Genomic DNA, 18,919 nt, shown 5'->3' with positions numbered 1-18,919 from the left:
AATGAGTGAAAGGGGGATTGTCCTAGGTATGAAGATGATGCTGTATGATAATAACTTTCAGCAAAGTGTCTTTAGAGAGAGTGGATTAACAGTTCACTTTTGGCAGTAAGGAACTGGCTCTGTAAATTAATATTTACTTTCAAAACAGCTTATGTTCTGAAGGAATTCTTTGCTTTTAAGTCTAGAAAAAAAATTTGCCTTGAGTACTTTATGAACTATAGGGAAAAGTACTTAATAACTTGAGATAGTTTGAGTCAGCTTTTACAAATTAATTAAATTTCTAAACACATGAAAAGTACAGCAGCAGAAACAAAGGTGTGTACCTTCATTTCCTAATGTTGTAATAATATGAATTAAAGACAAAGCAAAATTTTCTACTTATTCTTTATAACTCAGTCTAAATGTAATAAAATATAGTAAAAGCTGACATAGACAAGATGCACATTTTTTTTGGGATCCTATTTTGTATGCCTGGTCAGGTGGTGTGAATATTCTTTTTTTTTTAATTTAATTTAATTTATTTTTTTTATACAGCAGGTTCTTATTAGTTACCCATTTAGTGTGTTAATATTCTTATGAAATAGATTTATAGAATGGAATGGAAGTGCTTTCACAGTGAGGACTGTGTAAGTGTCTACAGCCTATGTCTTCCCACCTCTGCTCTGGGTTGCAGGTTGGCCGCCTTTTGCAGCAATTAGCAATGACTGGCTCTGAAGAGGGAGATCCCCGGACAAAGAGCAGCCTTGGAAAATTTGACAAAGTAAGAGTGAATACTATGTCGTGTGAAGTACTGTTTATAGAAGATTCTGCTGAAGTATCAGTGAACCTAACTATTCTCCTTATTAAATCTTGTCCCTAGGTGATGTGTAAACTAAATATTCTTTTCAATTACCCTTGGTTTGGCTATAGAGGATACAGTGTTGGATCAGCAGCATTTAAAGGAAGATGTCATCTGTATAGCAGATTCACTTTGCTGTACAGCAGAAACTAACAAAGCATTGTAAAGCAACTATACTCCAATAAAAATTAATTAAGAAAATAAAGGAAGATGTCATCAAAGATTACTAATTCTCAAAATATATATATATAAATACCAATTATACTTCAATTAAAAAAAAAAGATTACTAATTCTCACTTATAGAAATGTTGAGGAGATGCCGTTGTAATGAGAGCCAAAGAGCTATTAAGATTATTTTTAAAAGTTTGATTTAGGGCCTTCCCTGGTGTTGCAGTGGTTAAGAATCCACCTGCCAATGCAGGGGACATGGGTTCGAGCCCTGGTCCGGGAAGATCCCACATGCTGCGGAGCAACTAAGCCCGTGCGCCACACCTACTGAAGCCTGCGCACCTGGAGCCCATGCTCCACAGCAGGGGAAGCCACCGCAATGAGAAGCCTGCGCACTGCAACGAAGAGTAGCCCCCGCTCACCGCAACTAGAGAAAGCCTGCGCGCAGCAACGAAGACCCAACGTAGCCAAAAAATAAATAAAATTAAAAAAAAAAGTTTGATTTAAAAAAATTGTCCCTAAATCAAGTCTGTGAATATATGAATCAGCAATAAATGTATAATTTTAAGTGTATTTCATAAGTTAACATAGCACTGTTCAGTTGGTATAACTGCATAAAAATTTAAGGGACTTCCCTGGTGGTCCGGTGGTTAAGACTCCACGCTCCCAATGCAGGGGGCCTGGGTTTGATCCCTGGTGGGGGAACTAGATCCTGCATGCATGCCACAACTAAAGATCTCACATGCTGCAACTAAAAGATCCCACACGCCACAGTGAAGATTCTGCGTGCCGCAACTAAAGACCTGGCGCAGCCAAATAAATAAATATTTAAAAAAATAAAAAAATTTAATTTATCACACATTGAGTAGGCTGTACATTCAACCTAAAATTCAAAGGTTAGATAGTGAAGTTTCCCTTCCACCTCTGATCTCTAACCTTCATTTCCTCCCTAAATGTTCTTCATGTTATCAATCTTTTGTCTGTCCTTCAAGAAGTCTGTATGTATACGGGCAAATTCCTAATATATTTTCCTAATTACGAATGGTAGGACTGTGTGCACTGTCTGCCTCGTGTTTGTTTCATATACCAGAATATCTTGGAGATTATTTTACATCAGTTCATAGAGAGTTTAATTTTTTTAAATGTTGGGTTTAATATAATTTTCAAGAAGAAAAACTTTCTACATGCTTGTCCACCTCAATCAGAAATTTTATTCCCTTTATTTATTTATTTTTAATAAATTTATTTATTTATTTATTTTTGGCTGCGTTGGGTCTTGGTTGCTGCTCCCGGGCTTTCTCTAGTTGTGGCGAGCAGGGGCTACTCTTCATTGTGGTGCGTGGGCTTCTCATTGTGGTGGCTTCTCTTGTTGCGGAGCATGGGCTCTAGGCACACGGGCTTCAGTAGTTGTGACACGTGGGCTCAGTAGTTGTGGCCTGCAGGCTCTAGAGCGCAGGCTCAGTAGTTGTGGCGCACGGGCTTAGTTGCTCCATGGCGTGTGGGACCTTCCCAGACCAGGGCTCAAACCCATGTCCCCTGCATTGGCAGGTGGATTCTTAACCACTGCGCCACCAGGGAAGTCCCTGTTCCCTTACTTTAAAGAGGAAGTATTTCACTGTGATTTTTTTCTCCTGTTTGGACAGAGCTGTGTTGCTGCTTTCCTTGATGTGGTGATTGGAGGCCGTGCAGTGGAGACCCCGCCAATGTCCTCTGTTAATCTTCTGGAAGGGTTGAGCAGAACTGTAGTTTATATAACCTACAGTCAGCTTATTACTCTGGTAATGGCTTTATTCTTTAATAGGACTTTCTCAAAAGTCATTTATCTGAACATGGGCAGAGTCCTAGATGAGTACATTGTGTGAGAAATATATATTGTGTTTGAAAAATTGATTTCATAAGCTAAATGCCCTTTTACTTTTGCCAGGTGAATTTTATGAAGAGTGTGATGTCTGGAGATCAACTGAGAGAAGATAGAATGGCTCTTGACAATTTATTGGCAAACCTACCCCAGGCAAAGCCAGGAAAAAGCAGCAGTTTGGAAATGACTCCCTACAGTACTCCTCAGCTGTCTCCAGCAACCACTCCAGCAAATAAAAAGAATCGATTGCCTATAGGTAAAGAGAATTTCTCATATTGAGGCTTTCCTTTAAATTTAATATTTCTTTCTTAGCCTTTGTTATTGCTTAGCATTTGGGAATATAGTTTTAAATAATTTGGAGAAGTTCTTCTCTTCATTTTTACTGGTGGTATTTCAATTTTATTTTGGCTGCCTCGGGTCTTTGTTGCTGCGTGAGGGCTTTCTCTAGTTGCGGTGAGCGGGGGCCGCTCTTCAATGGGGTGGCTTCTTTTGTTGCGGAGCACGGGCTCTAGGTGCGTGGGCTTCAGTAGTTGTGCTATGCAGGCTCAGTAGTTGTGGCTCGCAGGCCCTAGAGCGCAGGCTCAGTAGTTGTGGCGCACAGGCTTAGTTGCTCTGCGGCATGTGGGATCTTCCCGGACTAGGGCTTGAACCCGTGTCCCCTCTATTGGCAGGTGGATTCTTAACCACTGTGCTACCCTGGAAGCCCTAATTCAACTTTTAAAATTAAAAAAAAAAAAATTGCACCAGATTAGTTAAGGTTCATCCGTAGGCTTAAGCTTTTTTTTTTTTTTTTTAAATAAATTGATTTTTGGCTGAGTTGGGTCTCCGTTGCTGCACGCAGGCTTTCTCTATTTGCAGCGAGTGGGGGCTATTCTTCGTTGCGGTGCGCGGGCTTCTAATTGCGGTGGCTTCTCGTTGTGGAGCACGGGCTCTAGGCACGTGGGCTTCAGTAGTTGTGGCTCGCGGGCTCTAGAGCGCAGGCTCAGTAGTTGTGGCGCGTGGGCTTAGTTGCTCCACGGCATGTGGGAGCTTCCCAGACCAGGGATCGAACCTGTGTCCCCTGCGTTGGCAGGTGGATTCTTAACCACTGTGCCACCAGGGAAGCCCAGGCTTTAGCTTTATCTAGACATACTTGTCATAATTAATTGGAATCATGCCACTTGCAGTATACTTTGTTTACTTTAAGTCATCATTTGAATTATGTACTGTCATCATTTGAATTATGTAGCCCTGTTCTTTCCACAGAGTTCTAAATAATATAATAAAATAATAATATTTTAGAAATTTCTATCAGTAAAGTTGAAAATATATAGTTACTATTTTTTCATTATTATTAATAGCCAGTCTTTTATTGACTGAGTTAAGATCTTTGTTATTTTATAAAATAAGGCAAAACTTCTGTTTTATCAACTTTAAGAAATAGGTTTAATTAAGCCTTATTTCCTTAGTAAACATTTATCCATAATAAATCTATATAATCTGTAATAATATCTATTAAATCCACAAACAAATTGAGCATATGTATACTATGTACCAGGCACAGGGTAAGCATTTTCTAAATGTTCTTTCACATTTAATTCATGCAAAAAATCGACACAAAAAGTGGTCTGATCACTGTCCTGCAGGCGGGGCACTGTGTTCAACACTGGTGATACAAAGACCCGTAAGTCAGGCCCTTACACTTAGGTTAGTTGCTGATAGTCCAGTTGGGGAGAATGAGAAGAGACCAGTACCCTTCAGTGTACTGAGTGTCTGATGGAGATAAGCATAGAGGGTTATGGGGACACCTAACTTAGTGGTGTGGTGATGCTGTCAGGAGAAGATCCGGGAGCAGGTGAAGGCTGCACTTTCTCTTGGAGGATGAATGGAAGTTAGACAAAGTAAACAAGACACAGAGAGAGTGTTTAGACCAAGGGAGCAGAGTATTTTAGTGCCAACTTTTTAACGGTCATGAGGAGCTCAGCAGCAGTTAGTGAGCGTGAATAGTTATTATATTTTATACATTCTTTTTTTTTTTTTTTTTTTTGCTGTATGCGGGCCTCTCACTGTTGTGGCCTATCCCGTTGTGGAGCACAGGCTCCGGACGCGCAGGCTCAGCGGCCATGGCTCACGGGCCTAGCCGCTCCACAGCATGTGGGATCCTCCCGGACCAGGGCATGAACCCGTGTCCCCTGCATCGGCAGGTGGACTCTCAACCACTGCGCCACCAGGGAAAGCCCTATATTTTATACATTCTGAATAATGGGATTTCATTTTTAAACTCCCATGACCTGATTTGTTAAGAATTGTCAGTTTCTTAAAATTAATCTACCTTACTTTTGACATAATATGGAATAATATTATCAACAGGAATGTGGCATCATATTCTTCAAGTCTTTGGCTTTCATCATCTCAAAACATCAATTTTCAGAATTATAAATAGAAAAAAAAATAAACTTGACATTGAATGATTTTTAATATTATAGGCTATTAGCACTTTTTTAACATGAAGAAATAAATGATTTTTGGTAAACCAGAGATTCTTTTTTCCATGATTCACTCGTGTTCTTTCGTTTCTTTTCATCCAGAGTGTCATTCATTAAATAAGAGTATAATGCAAAGTAAATTTCAAATGTTTGCCCAGTATTATTTTGTATAGTCATGTGACCAGGTCATTGAACTTATTTCATATTTTAAAAGATGTGTCCATTATTCAGAGGGTTGATTTTCTTTCTGTTTAATGCTTTCACAACCCAGGACAACAGTTCGCAGCCATAACTGTCTGGGATTCCTTAGCCACCAATCTTACTGCTCATATTATTACTCTAGTAACCCCTTTTGGTGGGTAATAGGCTGTTCCTTTTCTTATGTAACTTTTATTTAAGAAATAGTTTATGAACTTTTGCTCCATGTGCATGTTGCTTTTGCTTTATGTAAACTGGTACATAAATTTTGATTACTTGCATTTTTATAAATTATGAAGTTTGTTCTTTTAGATTCACGTAGTTGTTCATAAAGTTGAAGTTAAGTTTACAATTCAAGAGAAGACAGTGAGGGTCAGCAAAGAAAGGTGTAGGTGAACCTATTTTAGACTTTTGGAAGTTGATGTGTGCTTTGAGTTTTGAAAGTAAGAGTGATTGATGAACTGATCTACAGCATTGTGGAGAGAACATGATTGTTTATAGCTCTGTCTTCAAGTAGGTCAGCTTTCACCGAAACTGAAGTTGAAAGACTTTTATTATAATTGAGTGTTTGTGCTTGATGTCTGCACTTTTGTTTGCCCTGAAGGAGTATCTGTTTAGTATTCTGGTTGTACTGAATCTTATTGTCCTCTGAAAACAACCTGACACTTATCACAGAAGACTAAAGTTCATAGAGAAATTGTCACAAACTATCTAAATCTTTCAGTTTCCAAAAGTTCTTGTAAGGGAATTCCCTGGCAGTCTAGTGGTTGGGACTCTGTGCTTTTACTACCGAGGGCCCGGGTTCGATCCTTGGTTGGGAAACTAAGATCCCACAGGCCGCTCAGTGCAGCCAGAAAACAAAACAAACAAACAAACAAACACAAAAACCCACCAAAAACAAAAGTTCTTGTAAGATCTATAGGATGGATTACTTTAGAAAAAGGTATTACTTCTTTACTTATAAGTAGGGGAAAAACACCCCAAAGTAATTAGATCCTTCATTAATTTAGCATGTTCCCATAAAGCAGAAAGGAAACTTATATTCAAACAAAGAGAACTCTTCTGCATCATTAGGAAGAGGTTAATACATTTCAGGAAAAACTGTGTTTTCAAAAACTGATTCTGGTTTTGTCAGCAGTTGCCGATGTGTATAACTTTTTATGGCTATCAGATTTCTATATGAAATTTTCTAATGCTTTTAAGTTTAGTTATTAGTAAGGGAGACCTGTGGCAGCTAAATCATTTTGTTGAGAGATAGTTGAAGTTATTATACCTTGAAAAGATAAGGAATAAAGTAATGCTTTTCTTGTCACTCCCGAGTCTTAAGTTGATTGGGACGTGTTTGCTGTTCTGCACGTGTAAACTGTGTCACTCCCTGTCAGGTGAACATGGATCATTGTTTCTGTTGATCAGTTTTGAAGGAGAATTTATATTAGTCATTAGTAGAGTAGCTGGGAAGATTTGGGTTTTTTTTTTTTTTTTTAAATTCATATTCTCACCACTCTTTGTGCATGTGCAAATGTTCTACATTAATAGAAAATATATTTTTGTATTAATGTGCCATTTTCTTCATTTTGTCTTTTTCTCTAAATTATCTTACTTGAAATTGTTTTATTAGCAACTCGGAGCAGAAGCCGCACCAATGTTCTGATGGACTTACATATGGACCATGAAGGATCAGCTCAAGAAACCATCCAGGAAGTGCAGCCAGAAGAGGTGTTGGTCATTTCCTTAGGAACAGGTCCCCAGCTTACTCCAGGGATGATGTCAGAAAATGAGGTATGACTGTACTGTTACCCTTAACTTGTAGCTATTAATGTTAAGAACTTCAGATTCTTTTCTTCTCAGTAAAGGTCACTTGCTTCTATAAATCAGTATACATTTAACAAATATTTTTCATTATCTTCAGTGGGTCTGCCATGATACCCCATCAAATGCTCAACTCCCTGTGAACAGTTCTGGAGGTCCTTCACATTAATAAACCTGTGGCACTGTAGTTGATAACCAGGTCCATACCAAAAGGAATTTTCCTAATAGTAGTAGAAGAGGCAGGAAGCCAGGAAATTGTGTTATGGAAATTGAAGAGACTTTTCTAGTGACCTGTAGGAAATATTTTATGTTTCTTTTCTTTTTAATGATATAGTAGTGGTATTCCTGCTTTAAAGAGCCAAACAGTATATAGAAATAATTTCTGTTCTTTGGCTGGTTGGGAAGAAATGGAAGAGATAATTGAAAGGAAAACTAAGTAAAATATTTTAAGGAAATGGGGGTGGGGGTATGAGAATCAGTTTTAAGATATTTGTAAACAGAAGAACTTGGGACAGAAGCAAGAGGAAAGAAGTCTTGACTCTCTAAACATAGGAGCCTCTTGTCATAGATTGTGACCTCTTGAGAAAGAAGCATTTTCTTACCTTCAGCAGTGCCTGCTTATTATTCAACAAAGCCTATTCCTGGCCTGGGAAGAAGGGACCAGTTATAGTGGTTGATACAGTGATGATGGTGGTTGATTAAGTGGCGTGACTTGTAGGAAAGAGGACCATCAAAATCCACAACCCTGTCCCCCCACACACATTCAAAGTGAATAAGCTGGCAAAAACTGTCAGAATCAACTTTTTGGGAACTCTAGAATGTAATAAACTTGTGGCAACCAGGGGAAATGCTTAATGAAGAAAAGAACTGCTGCGTTTCAGGAAGAGAGTCTGTGGCATTTTACTCCCCCTGTTACCGTCCCCCGACCCCCCCACCCCAATGGCAGCCTTGAAGACAGCCGCCAGCATTCCTGTGCAGGGAAATATCTAGATTGTGGTATGATCCTTTTGTTTTTCGTTAATTCATACCACTCTCAAGGCCTTTAGATGGATTTTTCCTGAAGATTCATTGCACATTGCTCACTCTGATGAGTGGGAAGGCTCAAGTTATTTTACAAATACAAAATGTAAAATCTTTATGTCTGCATTTAATTTCAAGCAAACAGGGAAAAGATTCTATTTTTAAATGACCTTTTAAAAGCATCACATGAATAAATAGATGGAACCATTAGAAAACCTTTAATTTACTGATTTAAATGCAGGGTCAAAACAGCGACTTAAGGGTTTTCTTTCTTTTTTTTTGGCTTTGTGTTGTTTTTTCTTTTTAATTGAGGACACTCTTCTTCACATTCCAGCAGCAGCCTAGGAACCCAGTGGTTGTGAGTTCAAGTTCCAGGTGTGCTTAATACATGCTGTGACATCCAGCAAAGCACACAGTTCTTCATTAAGTTGGAGATACACATACAGAGCTGAGTTATGAGGTTTGTGGGGAGTGAGAAGTAATTGTTATTCGGAAATCATCTAACAGATAGAAAGCTCTGTAAAAAGGCAATCAGCTCTAAGCTAGATGTGGCATAGAAGTCATACTTCGGCTTCTGGTATGGACTTTGTGGCCGTGTGTATGGTGATCAAGTGGAGGTTCTAACTAGACTGATTAATTCTGGTGCCTACAAAATAATTTGTTTACATGTTTTTTTCCTATTAATTAGTTTATTAACTTTTAGAAAAATGCACACAAAATTAATATGTCACTTTACTGTGCCAAATGCTTTATGTGCATCTTTTTATTTAATCCTCAACAACTCCATGGCATATATACTGTTACTATCACCATTTTATAGATGAAGAAGATGAGGCTCAGAGAGCTTAAAATACTTATCCAAGTTTACATAGTTGGCCCATGGCAGAACTGGGAGGGCCGGACTGCTGAGTCTGAAGCCTCTGACACCTGCAAACCTAATCACTGCTCATCGATGTCCAGTTGCCTGTTCAGTTGCTGAAACTGGTAGGGTGATGGAAAGACATAGGCTCAGTTCTTCTAACTGGTACACTTTTATCCCAGGGGTACTTAAAAACTTGATTGGAGCCCTATAAATGGGTTTTCAGTTAAAAATGATAATTTAATATTAAGACGAACTTAAACATGCATTTGCCATGGTTTGTTTTCTTATCAGTAATCTCTCAGTTGTGATAAACTAATGGCATTTTATTTTTTAGGTCCTAAACATGCAGCTTTCGGATGGAGGACAAGGAGATGTCCCTGTCGATGAAAACAAACTCCACGGTAAACCTGATAAAACCTTGCGCTTTTCCCTCTGCAGTGATAATCTGGAAGGAATATCTGAAGGTGAAGGGTTACTTCATTCAAGGAGTTGTGTGATTCAAGTAATATTTTGTTTTGTGTTCTTTAAAGGAGCCTTAAAAATTACAATTATGCCACCTGTGCCTCTCACTGAGGAGCGTAATGAAGTTTTCCTCTAATGATCTTGAACAGTTGGCTGTAAAGATTGTTTCTTTGAATAAAATTGACATTGCAAGAGACCTTTGGTCATATAAAATGGAGACGATCTAAGTCTGCTTTGAGACTTGAATAATACCAAGTTTTATTTCACTAGTATTAACATATACCAAAGCTTGTAGAGCTCCTTTAGAGGGATATAATGCATGTCTAAATGGAAAAAAATTGACTCACTAGTATTTCAGGGTGTTGTGTATACTGCTAATGTGTTAATGAAGCAGAAAGATACAATGGAAGTAGGATAGGAATATAAAAAATTAAAAGGCAAGATTGTAAAGTGAGAATATGTCACTCCATGCGCTAGAACAAGCTTTTTTAATGAAAAAGTTTCAATTTGACTAACATTTTAAAATAAACATAGATGGTAATAACTTTTCCTTTTTTTCTCACTTTTGAAAACATAAGTGGTGTACATTCATTCTAGAAAATGAAGGAAAAATTGAACCATCTGTGGCCCTACCATTCTGTTAATAGCAGTTAACATTTTGGTTTATTTATAGCAAAATTAGGCTTAGGCTGTTTTGTAACCTTTTTTTGTTTAACAATATAACAGTAACATTTCCCTTTGTAATTTAGCGTTCTTAAATAACATGGTTTTTAATGTCTGTTTTCTTTAACTTCAGTTGGGCATTTATCATAATTTAAACATTCTTCTGTGATTACACGTGTAGATTGCTTTCACTTTTCAGACATTGTAAGAAGCACTGCAACAAGCGACCTTAGGTGAATTTTTGATTAGTTCCTTAGGATAAATTTCTAAAAGCAGAAATTCTGGCTTAAAGGGCGTGTTTATTTACAGGGCTTAACAGTATTAAAAGCACTTTAATCAGTCTTTTTAGTCTCTTATCAAGGCATGAAAAATTACATGGTGGCTCATGACTGTCAAAAAAAGCTCACTCACAGTATAAACGTTTCTCTAGGTCCTTCAAATCGTTCTAATTCAGTATCCTCACTAGACCTGGAAGGGGAATCTGTATCAGAACTTGGAGCAGGACCTTCTGGGAGTAATGGAGTTGAAGCTCTACAGCTGTTAGAGCATGAGCAAGGTAAAGTGAGGTTGAATTCAGCTGTTCAAGCAGCAAAAGAATTTACCTGGTTGCAGAATAAACAATCTGTTTCCATGTAAGTTGGCTGTGTTCAGTTGATTATATAATGACCATTAAACTTGCATTTACTCATAGTTCCTTCAGGTCTTAAAAATGTGTTTAGTTGGCAATTCCCTGGCGATCCAGTGGTTAGGACTCAGCAGTTTCACTGCGGTGGCCCAGCATCAGTCCCTGGTTGGGGAACTAAGATCCTGCAAGCCTCGCGGCTTGGCCAAAAAAAAAAAAAAAAAAGTGTGTTTAGTTGCTAAGTGGATTATTCAGGCTAAAATTACATAGAATAATTAAAATGAATTGCTTGAATTCTGTAATATTTGGTGTTTCAATTCTGTAATATTAAATTTTTAAGGGATACTAAGATAAATACGCAGAGCTCAAGGAACTTAGAATAGGGAGAGAATGGTACACAAATGATTAAAATTATCATAAAAGTGCTTTGGCAGTTCTGAGTGAGAAATACATGTGGTTGAAAGTGTAGGGAAAAGCTTATTGGGAGAAAATAATAACCTCAAAGCCTGGCTGGCATTGCATTGGCTGAAACTAGAGATATTCTAGGTGAAGGAATAGTAGTATAAGCAAGTCAGGGAGGTGGGAAGCCATAGTACTTACTCAGGAACTGTCAAGTAGGGTAATAGGGTGAGGTAAGGCTGAAAAGTAGATGGATCCCTTTTGTGCTTTAGGAAGATTAACATGAAAAAGTCCTTTGGATTTGTCCATTTACAGATCAGTGGTGGCTTTCAGAGGAATGTTGAGGGCAGATGCCCTCAACTGGATTTGAGGCAGTGACTTTAGTGTGTGTAAAAATCACCTGGGGAGTTAGGGGGGAAAAAAAGGCATTTCCCATGTCTCATTTCTAGAAATCCTGGATCAGTCTATTTTTGGAAAGGAAAAGAGTATTGCCAACTGGGTTATGTGTGGGGTGAATAAAAGTAATGCTATGTTTTTGCTGGATCAGTTTGTCACTGTATTATTTAGGATTAAAATTTCTGCAGATAACAGAAACCTAAAATAATATTAGCTTAAGATAGAGAGAATATCACCTCTTTAACAAGCCGTCTAGGTGATTCTGATATGGGTGGTTGGCAGTTTACACTCGTGAATACTAGGTTAAGAAGTGAGTGGGGACTTCCCTGGTGGTCCAGTGGTTAAGGCTTCACGTTTTTTTTTGTTTTTTTTGTTTTGGTGTGGGTTTATCTGTTAATTATTGCCACAATAATGCTGCATAACAAAGCACCCCAAAACTTGGTGCCTTAAAACAATAAACACTTACTTTTGCTCTCAAGTCTGTGGGTCTGCCAGGTGGTGGTTCTGATTTGGACCGGGCTCATTCATGCATCTCTCGTCGTCATGGTTGAGTAGGGAGCTCTGCTAATCTTAGCTGGGGGTCCGTTGGTCACTGGGGAGCTGGCTCATCTAGGATGACCTTTGCTTTGTTCCATGTGGTTCCTCATCCTCCAGCAGACTGGTTTCAGCTTGTCCTCATGAGAGAACAAGGATGAGAAAGAGCAGAGGTTTCTAAGTTCTCTCTTGAGGCCTAAACTCACAACTGGCACACTTCCTCCTTACCTTTTGGACAAAGCAAGGAACCAGGCCTGTGCAAATTCAGAGAAAGGGGAATATATCCCAATTCTTGACCAAAGTCACACTCTAGAGGACAGGGAGACAACTGATTGCATGGATGGCCCCAGTTAATTTACTGGAAGGGGGAGGACATATGCAGAACTCAATTCAGAGAGGGAAAGAGTACATCCGTGAGGGAATAATTCAGTGTTTTAGTACTATGTGCTGAGTGTTAATGTTAAAATATGTAACTTGAAGTTCAAAGACAAAAAGGTCTTTAAAGTTGATATAAAAAATGATAGCTGTGCTACCATTTTTTAAGTGCTTAATTTTGTTTTTGATAGCTACAACCCAGGATAATCTCGATGATAAGCTAAGGAAGTTTGAAATTCGTGACATGATGGGACTGACAGATGATAGGGATATATCAGAAACAGTGAGTGAGACGTGGAGTACAGATGTCTTGGGAAGTGATTTTGACCCTAACATTGATGAAGATCGCTTGCAAGAAATCGCAGGTAACTGCTATTTAATGTCTCTGGAAGATTGCTGTTTATTCATATCCACCCACCCCTCATGGGAGGGAACTTCAGTGCTCTGACAAACATGGTGTGTATGTTAGCAGTAACTGGGAAACTGAGGTAATTGTATGTGACAAGGCATTTGTGTATTTCTTTTTTCTTTACTTAAATATAGGTAGTATTTTCCCCTGTCTACATTTAAGTGCCCCTCCCCCTGCAAAAAAAGAAAAAACAGTCTTTTGAATCAACTTCTTGTCAATTCTTGTTTGCAGGGCATAGTATATGTTCTTAGTCTATGATTAACATATTCTTCTTTTGAGACTAAACACCTTGCCCTAACATGAAAATTCTTAACAGGTTATAGCCATAAAATCTTTCAGAATAATATGATACTGAGATTCTCTAAAAACCGGATTTACTTCTGGAAGGTTTAATTCAGTTCCAAAGAATGACCAGTGTTTTCTTTTTTTCTTTTTTTTATATCAAGTTTATCGAGGTACAATTTACATACGTTAAAAGTTACCCTTTTTAGGATATTGTTCTGTCTGTTCTGAAAGATTCATACAGTCTTGTAATCACCATCTTTATTTTCTTTTTAAATCATGGAACATTTCAAACAAATACAAGAGAGAGCAGTATAATGAACACCATGTACCCATCACTCAGCTTCACCAATTACACATACATACATGGCCAGTTTTGTTTCATCTCTTCTCCCACCTTGTTATCCCCTCCCCCGATTATGTAATCACAGGTTAATCAGGCAGGTTCCAGACATTATTTTATTTGTAATTATTTCATGATGCATCTTTATTTTCTAAATTTTTAAATTTAACTTTTATTTTATATTGGAGTATAGTTGATTTATCAATACAGTGTTGTCTTAGTTGCAGGGGTATAGCAAAGCGATTCAGTTATATATATATCCATTCTTTTTCAGATTCGTTACCCATATAGGTTATTACAGAGCATTGAGCAGAGTTTCCTCTGCCGTACAGTAGGTCCCTGTTGACCATCTATTCCATATATGGCAGTGTGCATATGCCAATCCCAAACTCCTAATTTATCCCTCCCCCCATCTTTCCCCCTTGGTAACCATGACGTATCTTTAAAAGGTACCTTTTACCAGTTTTTCCAAAGGTTCTTCATCTACTGAAATAAGATTGTTCTTTTATTAGGTTTAATCAGAAGTAGTGGAGCATTCTGAACTTGAGTATTTTTAACACAGGTTTACAATAGTGTTTAATCTTTCTATTTGTATTTTTAAGCAGTGTAAATAGATTTCTCAATTGGTTTTGCATTATTTTGTTCCAGGTGTCAAAGTACAATAGTATTTTTCCTGGCAGTGAGCTGTATTTGGGCAATAAGCTGTATTTGCAGTTGAATGAGTGCTACAGAGGAGATGTGTGTTTTCCTGCAAATATATTTTATTGCTCTGAATATGTGGCTAATGTGCCAGAAGAAAACATATTTGGCCAGTATAACTTTCTATGGTTAAAAGTCTCTGTTTGAGTGTTTTTAATCCCTGAAGGACTAAAATATTAGAGAGATGTTAGGGACACATAAAATTTGCTAAAAAATCAAGGTGAAAACTAGTTGAAATGACTTGTCCTAATGATCTGTGTTTTCTCGATGGAGACTAAGGTGAACAGTAGGAAACTGATGAAAAGGAGCTTGTGTTATTGTGACCAAAGTGGGAAATTTATGTTTTTAGTGGTATTATTGATTGAAATTACTCTTTCCTTGGCTTCTTTCTTGTGAGTAGAGAGAACGTCCCTGAGGACGTTTGTTAACCCTTTACTCCCCACTGGTTATACAGGTGCAGCAGCAGAGAACATGTTAGGCAGTTTACTGTGCCTGCCAGGTTCAGGGTCAGTGCTTCTTGACCCCTGCACTGGTTCTACCATATCAGAGACAACAAGCGAAGCTTGGAGTGTAGAGGTATTGCCAAGTGACTCAGGTTAGTATGCTGTCATTGTTTGCTTTTTGATTTGCACAGAAGTTTTAAATGTAAGGTATCCTAACTTCTATATTATGTACATTTTGTCAGATATACATTTGACAAGTATGAGGCCATCACATTGCTAAGAATTTCAAATGGAAAATTAGTTTAGGGTATTTTCTGTCCATCAAGAAAAAATGCAGTGTTGGATGGCATAGGCTAAGATGGCAGGTGCTTTCTGACTCTGTTCAGTTATCTTGGAAGCAATCGTTAGTAACTCATCAGGATTCTATGTGGGACATTGAGTTCAGTATCTCCCACTAACTTATCACAACCACTCTGAGTGGTTGGATGCCTGGTAAGCATGTTTAGATTTGGAGAACTTGACCCAAAGATACCTAATGTATTTTTGAAATGCATTGACATTGAGGCTCTGGAATCCTGAGAATTATTTTGTGCAAGATTATTATAAACATATATAAAGTATTTTGTACTTTCTCTTATGTATTGCATTTCTGCTTTTTTTCTGATTATGAATATAAATCCTTGTCTTCAACTAAATGTCAACTACCAGAATGCAAATATAAGTAACTATATATCTGAACTACCTTCTTTTTGATCGCTTGGCTCAAGAATAATGAAGCAACCTTGATATGTGTTTTTTAATGTTACCACATTCAGACATGCTAACCTTTACATAAGGAGACAGTAGGATTAGCTCAGTATTGAACATCCATAGGAGTTATTTTTTAGAAAGTGGTTGATTTAATGCTAAGCTGTTCTGTATTCTCTTGTTTAGTTTACTTGTTAACCAATAGAATACTGTATGAGATTAGTGATCTGGAAGCAGAGTTTTCATCTGCGCACAGTGAACTGGCCTGTATTAGGATGAAAATCACAACCTAGACCTCTTTAACACTTGATCTAACTAACTTTGCTAACTGGCCCAGACTTAAAAGTCTGTTTACACTGATTTCATTCATGCCCTTGGTAGCTTTCTTCATCTGGGTTGCAAAAGTTGAAACTGTGATGTGCTAGTAGAATCACTAATGTGATACCTCACTTTTTCTGTTTAGAGGCCCCAGATCTAAAGCAGGAGGAGCGACTGCAAGAACTGGAGAGCTGTTCAGGACTGGGTAGCACATCTGATGATACGGATGTCAGGGAGGTCAGTTCCCGCCCCAGCACACCAGGCCTCAGTGTTGTGTCGGGTATGTCTGGCTTGTTTTAAGGAATAAGGATTTGAAGGTGTGTTCCCACCTCCCCATTTATAAAGTTGATAGCAAAGAGATGTATTTTATTTAAGATCTGAGTAATTTCCAGTAAACTTATTACTGTGGGACCTGACATCTATGAGAAGTTCATGTGTGCCGTTATAGAGCCTGTCAAAGTAGTTGACAAATGGTCTGTGTGTGTTCCCTCTATAACTCTATCTGTTCTTGGCAATCTCTGCTACTGTATTTAGACATCACATGATAATTCTGATTATGTTGTACAAATCAAGGTAAATATATTTAAGCAATTGTACAATGAAGGATATAATACCAAACAACTCACATGTAAAGAACTGAGATACAAAAAATGTGAGAATGTATACATTTCTCCAAACTTCGTATACTTTTTGTGTGGTTATTTTGTTCTTGCTGTTTATTTTTTACCATTTTTTTTTAAAGGCATAAGTGCAACCTCTGAGGATATTCCCAATAAGATTGAAGACCTGAGATCTGAGTGCAGCTCTGATTTTGGGGGTAAAGATTCTGTCACTAGTCCAGACATGGATGAAGTAACTCATGGTAAGAAGGGGAAATGAGAATGACTTTTAGAAATGATCACATCCATGGCTGAAACTGGCAGCCTTTGACACATTGCTGGTGATAGTATCAACTGTTGCAGCACTTCAGGGTGTAGTTTGGCAATATGTGTGTAAGGCCTTAAAATAAGGTTCACATGCTAACTTTGGTTCAGTTAGCCCACTTCAGGAATCAGTCATAAGGAAACAGTTCATGTGTGGAGAAAGTCTTATGCACAAAGATGTTCTTCATAATATTTATATTGGCAGAAAATTAGAACCAACCTAAGAACTGAAAAATAGAATGGCTAAGTGCATTTTGATGTAACCACTTATTTGAACTTATACAGCTATTTTTAAAATGCTTTAAAGAATATGAAATAATTTGGAGAAATACCTAGAACATAATACCACTTGGAAATTTTATTTTTAAAGAATTTTATATATAAGATAATAAAATGTTAAAAAAACCTATCCTAAAGAAAGCACTGGGAAGAAATACCAGAGTGCTAGTAAGTAGTGGTTTTATATACTGGGCACTGGGTTTGAAGTACTTTTTTTGTTTTGTTTCGTTTTTTACATTTTTGTTTATTCTAAACCAAAGTTTTTTATCCTCAACACTATGGACATTTTGGACCAGGTAATTCTTTGTTGTGGGGGCCTGTCCTGTGCATTGTAGGATGTTTAGCAGCCTCTCTGGCCTCTGTCAGAAGCACACCATCACCCTCCCTCTCGTGCAGTGATGAAAACTAAAAATGTCCCCAGACATTGCCAAATGATCCCTTAGGGGGCAAAACAGCCCCAGCTGAGAACCATTGTTCTAAACCAGCAGTTTTCAAGTGTAGTGTCCATGGACCACTGAGGGCCCTTAAGACATTTCTGGGGGCTGGGGAGGTATGAGGTCAAAACTGTTTTCACGGTAATAAAAGGTTATTGTCCCTTCTACCATATTGACGTTGCAAAGGTGGGTAAATTTGCTGAGACCTTAGCATGAAGCAAGGCAATGGCACCAGACCAGACTAGCAGTCACTGTATTCTTCTCTCACAGTTTAAAAAAGAAAAACGAACTTTACTTACGAATGTCTTTGATGAAGCGGTAAAAATTATTTAATGCTATATCTCAACCCTTGAGTACACATCTATCTAATATTGTGAAGGAATAGGAAGTACCCCTAATGCATTTCTGCTGCATTCTGAAATACGATGAAGTGTCTCAAGGAAAAGCACTTATCTGATTGAGTTGAGAGCTAACTAAGTAGCTGCCTTTTTTTCTTGTTTGTTTTTCATGAAATACCATTTTTACTTGAAAGAATGACAAACTGTAGTTATTCATACTTGGATATTTGGCAGGCATTTCTTGAAAATTAACAAAATGAGCCTGTCATTTCAAGGAAGACAACTGACAGGACAGAGTTTGATGCCAATGATAAAATCCAAGCTTACAGGTAAAAATTAGAATTTTGGAAAACTCGTGTCTACCTCCACGAGCTTGACAACTTCCTGCTAGTTAAAAACTTTTCTGGTGAGATGGGTGGTGATATCAAGAATGTCATTTTTTTTGATGTTATATGATGAAATGTGTCAACATTTGGAAGATCTGCATATCTAATGGAGCCAGTATTTTCCAGATGATCAATGTATGATGTTACAGAATCACGCTTGGGTAAAAGATCCATTCAAAGTGCAAGACAGACCAATTAAATTTTAATGTAACAGAGTACATTAGAGTGATTTGGTTTCAGATTCCAAATGGTAGCTAATCTTTAAAAAACTACTACTTAGCAAGATTTGGTAGAGTAGGAAAGAATAATATCCACAGTTTTCTGAAAAGGCTGTTAAAATATTGTCTCTTTTCTACCTGCATGTCTTTGTGAGATCAGCTTTTCTTTATATATACTTTAACCAAAACAACATGTGCAACAGATTGAAAGCAGAAGCAGGTATGAGAATCTAGCTGTGTTCTATAAAGTTATACATAGAAGGAACTTGCAAGAATGTAGAAGTGTCACTCTTCTGGTTTATTATTTTGGAAAATATAATTATTTTTCATTTAAAAGGGTTATTTGTGTTACCATTTAATAAGTATATTTAAATGAATTAACATAAAATTTTAATATAAAATTTATTTAAAGTTTAAAATTTTTATTTAT

General features: G+C 37.6%; 1 protein-coding gene across 5 annotated transcripts in view; it reads left to right on the top strand.

Moving 5' to 3' along the window:
• The window catches only part of GAPVD1 (GTPase activating protein and VPS9 domains 1), a 71,232-nt gene that overhangs the window by 26,213 nt on the left and 26,100 nt on the right, over nt 1-18,919 (top strand). For 2 of the 5 annotated variants that reach the window (XM_027104872.1, XM_027104870.1), the window contains exons 4-13: nt 674-760; nt 2,651-2,785; nt 2,932-3,121; nt 7,147-7,307; nt 9,554-9,620; nt 10,775-10,900; nt 12,862-13,035; nt 14,858-14,998; nt 16,057-16,191; nt 16,654-16,773. In XM_027104872.1, coding sequence (XP_026960673.1) covers nt 674-760; nt 2,651-2,785; nt 2,932-3,121; nt 7,147-7,307; nt 9,554-9,620; nt 10,775-10,900; nt 12,862-13,035; nt 14,858-14,998; nt 16,057-16,191; nt 16,654-16,773 — 1,336 coding nt within the window. Of the gene's footprint in view, nt 1-673; nt 761-2,650; nt 2,786-2,931; nt 3,122-7,146; nt 7,308-9,553; nt 9,684-10,774; nt 10,901-12,861; nt 13,036-14,857; nt 14,999-16,056; nt 16,192-16,653; nt 16,774-18,919 lie in introns of those variants that run through there. The other 3 variants (XM_027104871.1, XM_027104869.1, XM_027104873.1) reach the window with 2 other exon arrangements.

Source organism: Aethalodelphis obliquidens, unplaced genomic scaffold (assembly GCF_003676395.1).
Source record: "Aethalodelphis obliquidens isolate GAN/ISIS:26980383/991018 unplaced genomic scaffold, ASM367639v1 scaffold7, whole genome shotgun sequence".
Lineage (NCBI taxonomy): Eukaryota > Metazoa > Chordata > Mammalia > Artiodactyla > Delphinidae > Aethalodelphis > Aethalodelphis obliquidens.
This window is presented reverse-complemented; position numbering and strand designations above follow the sequence as displayed.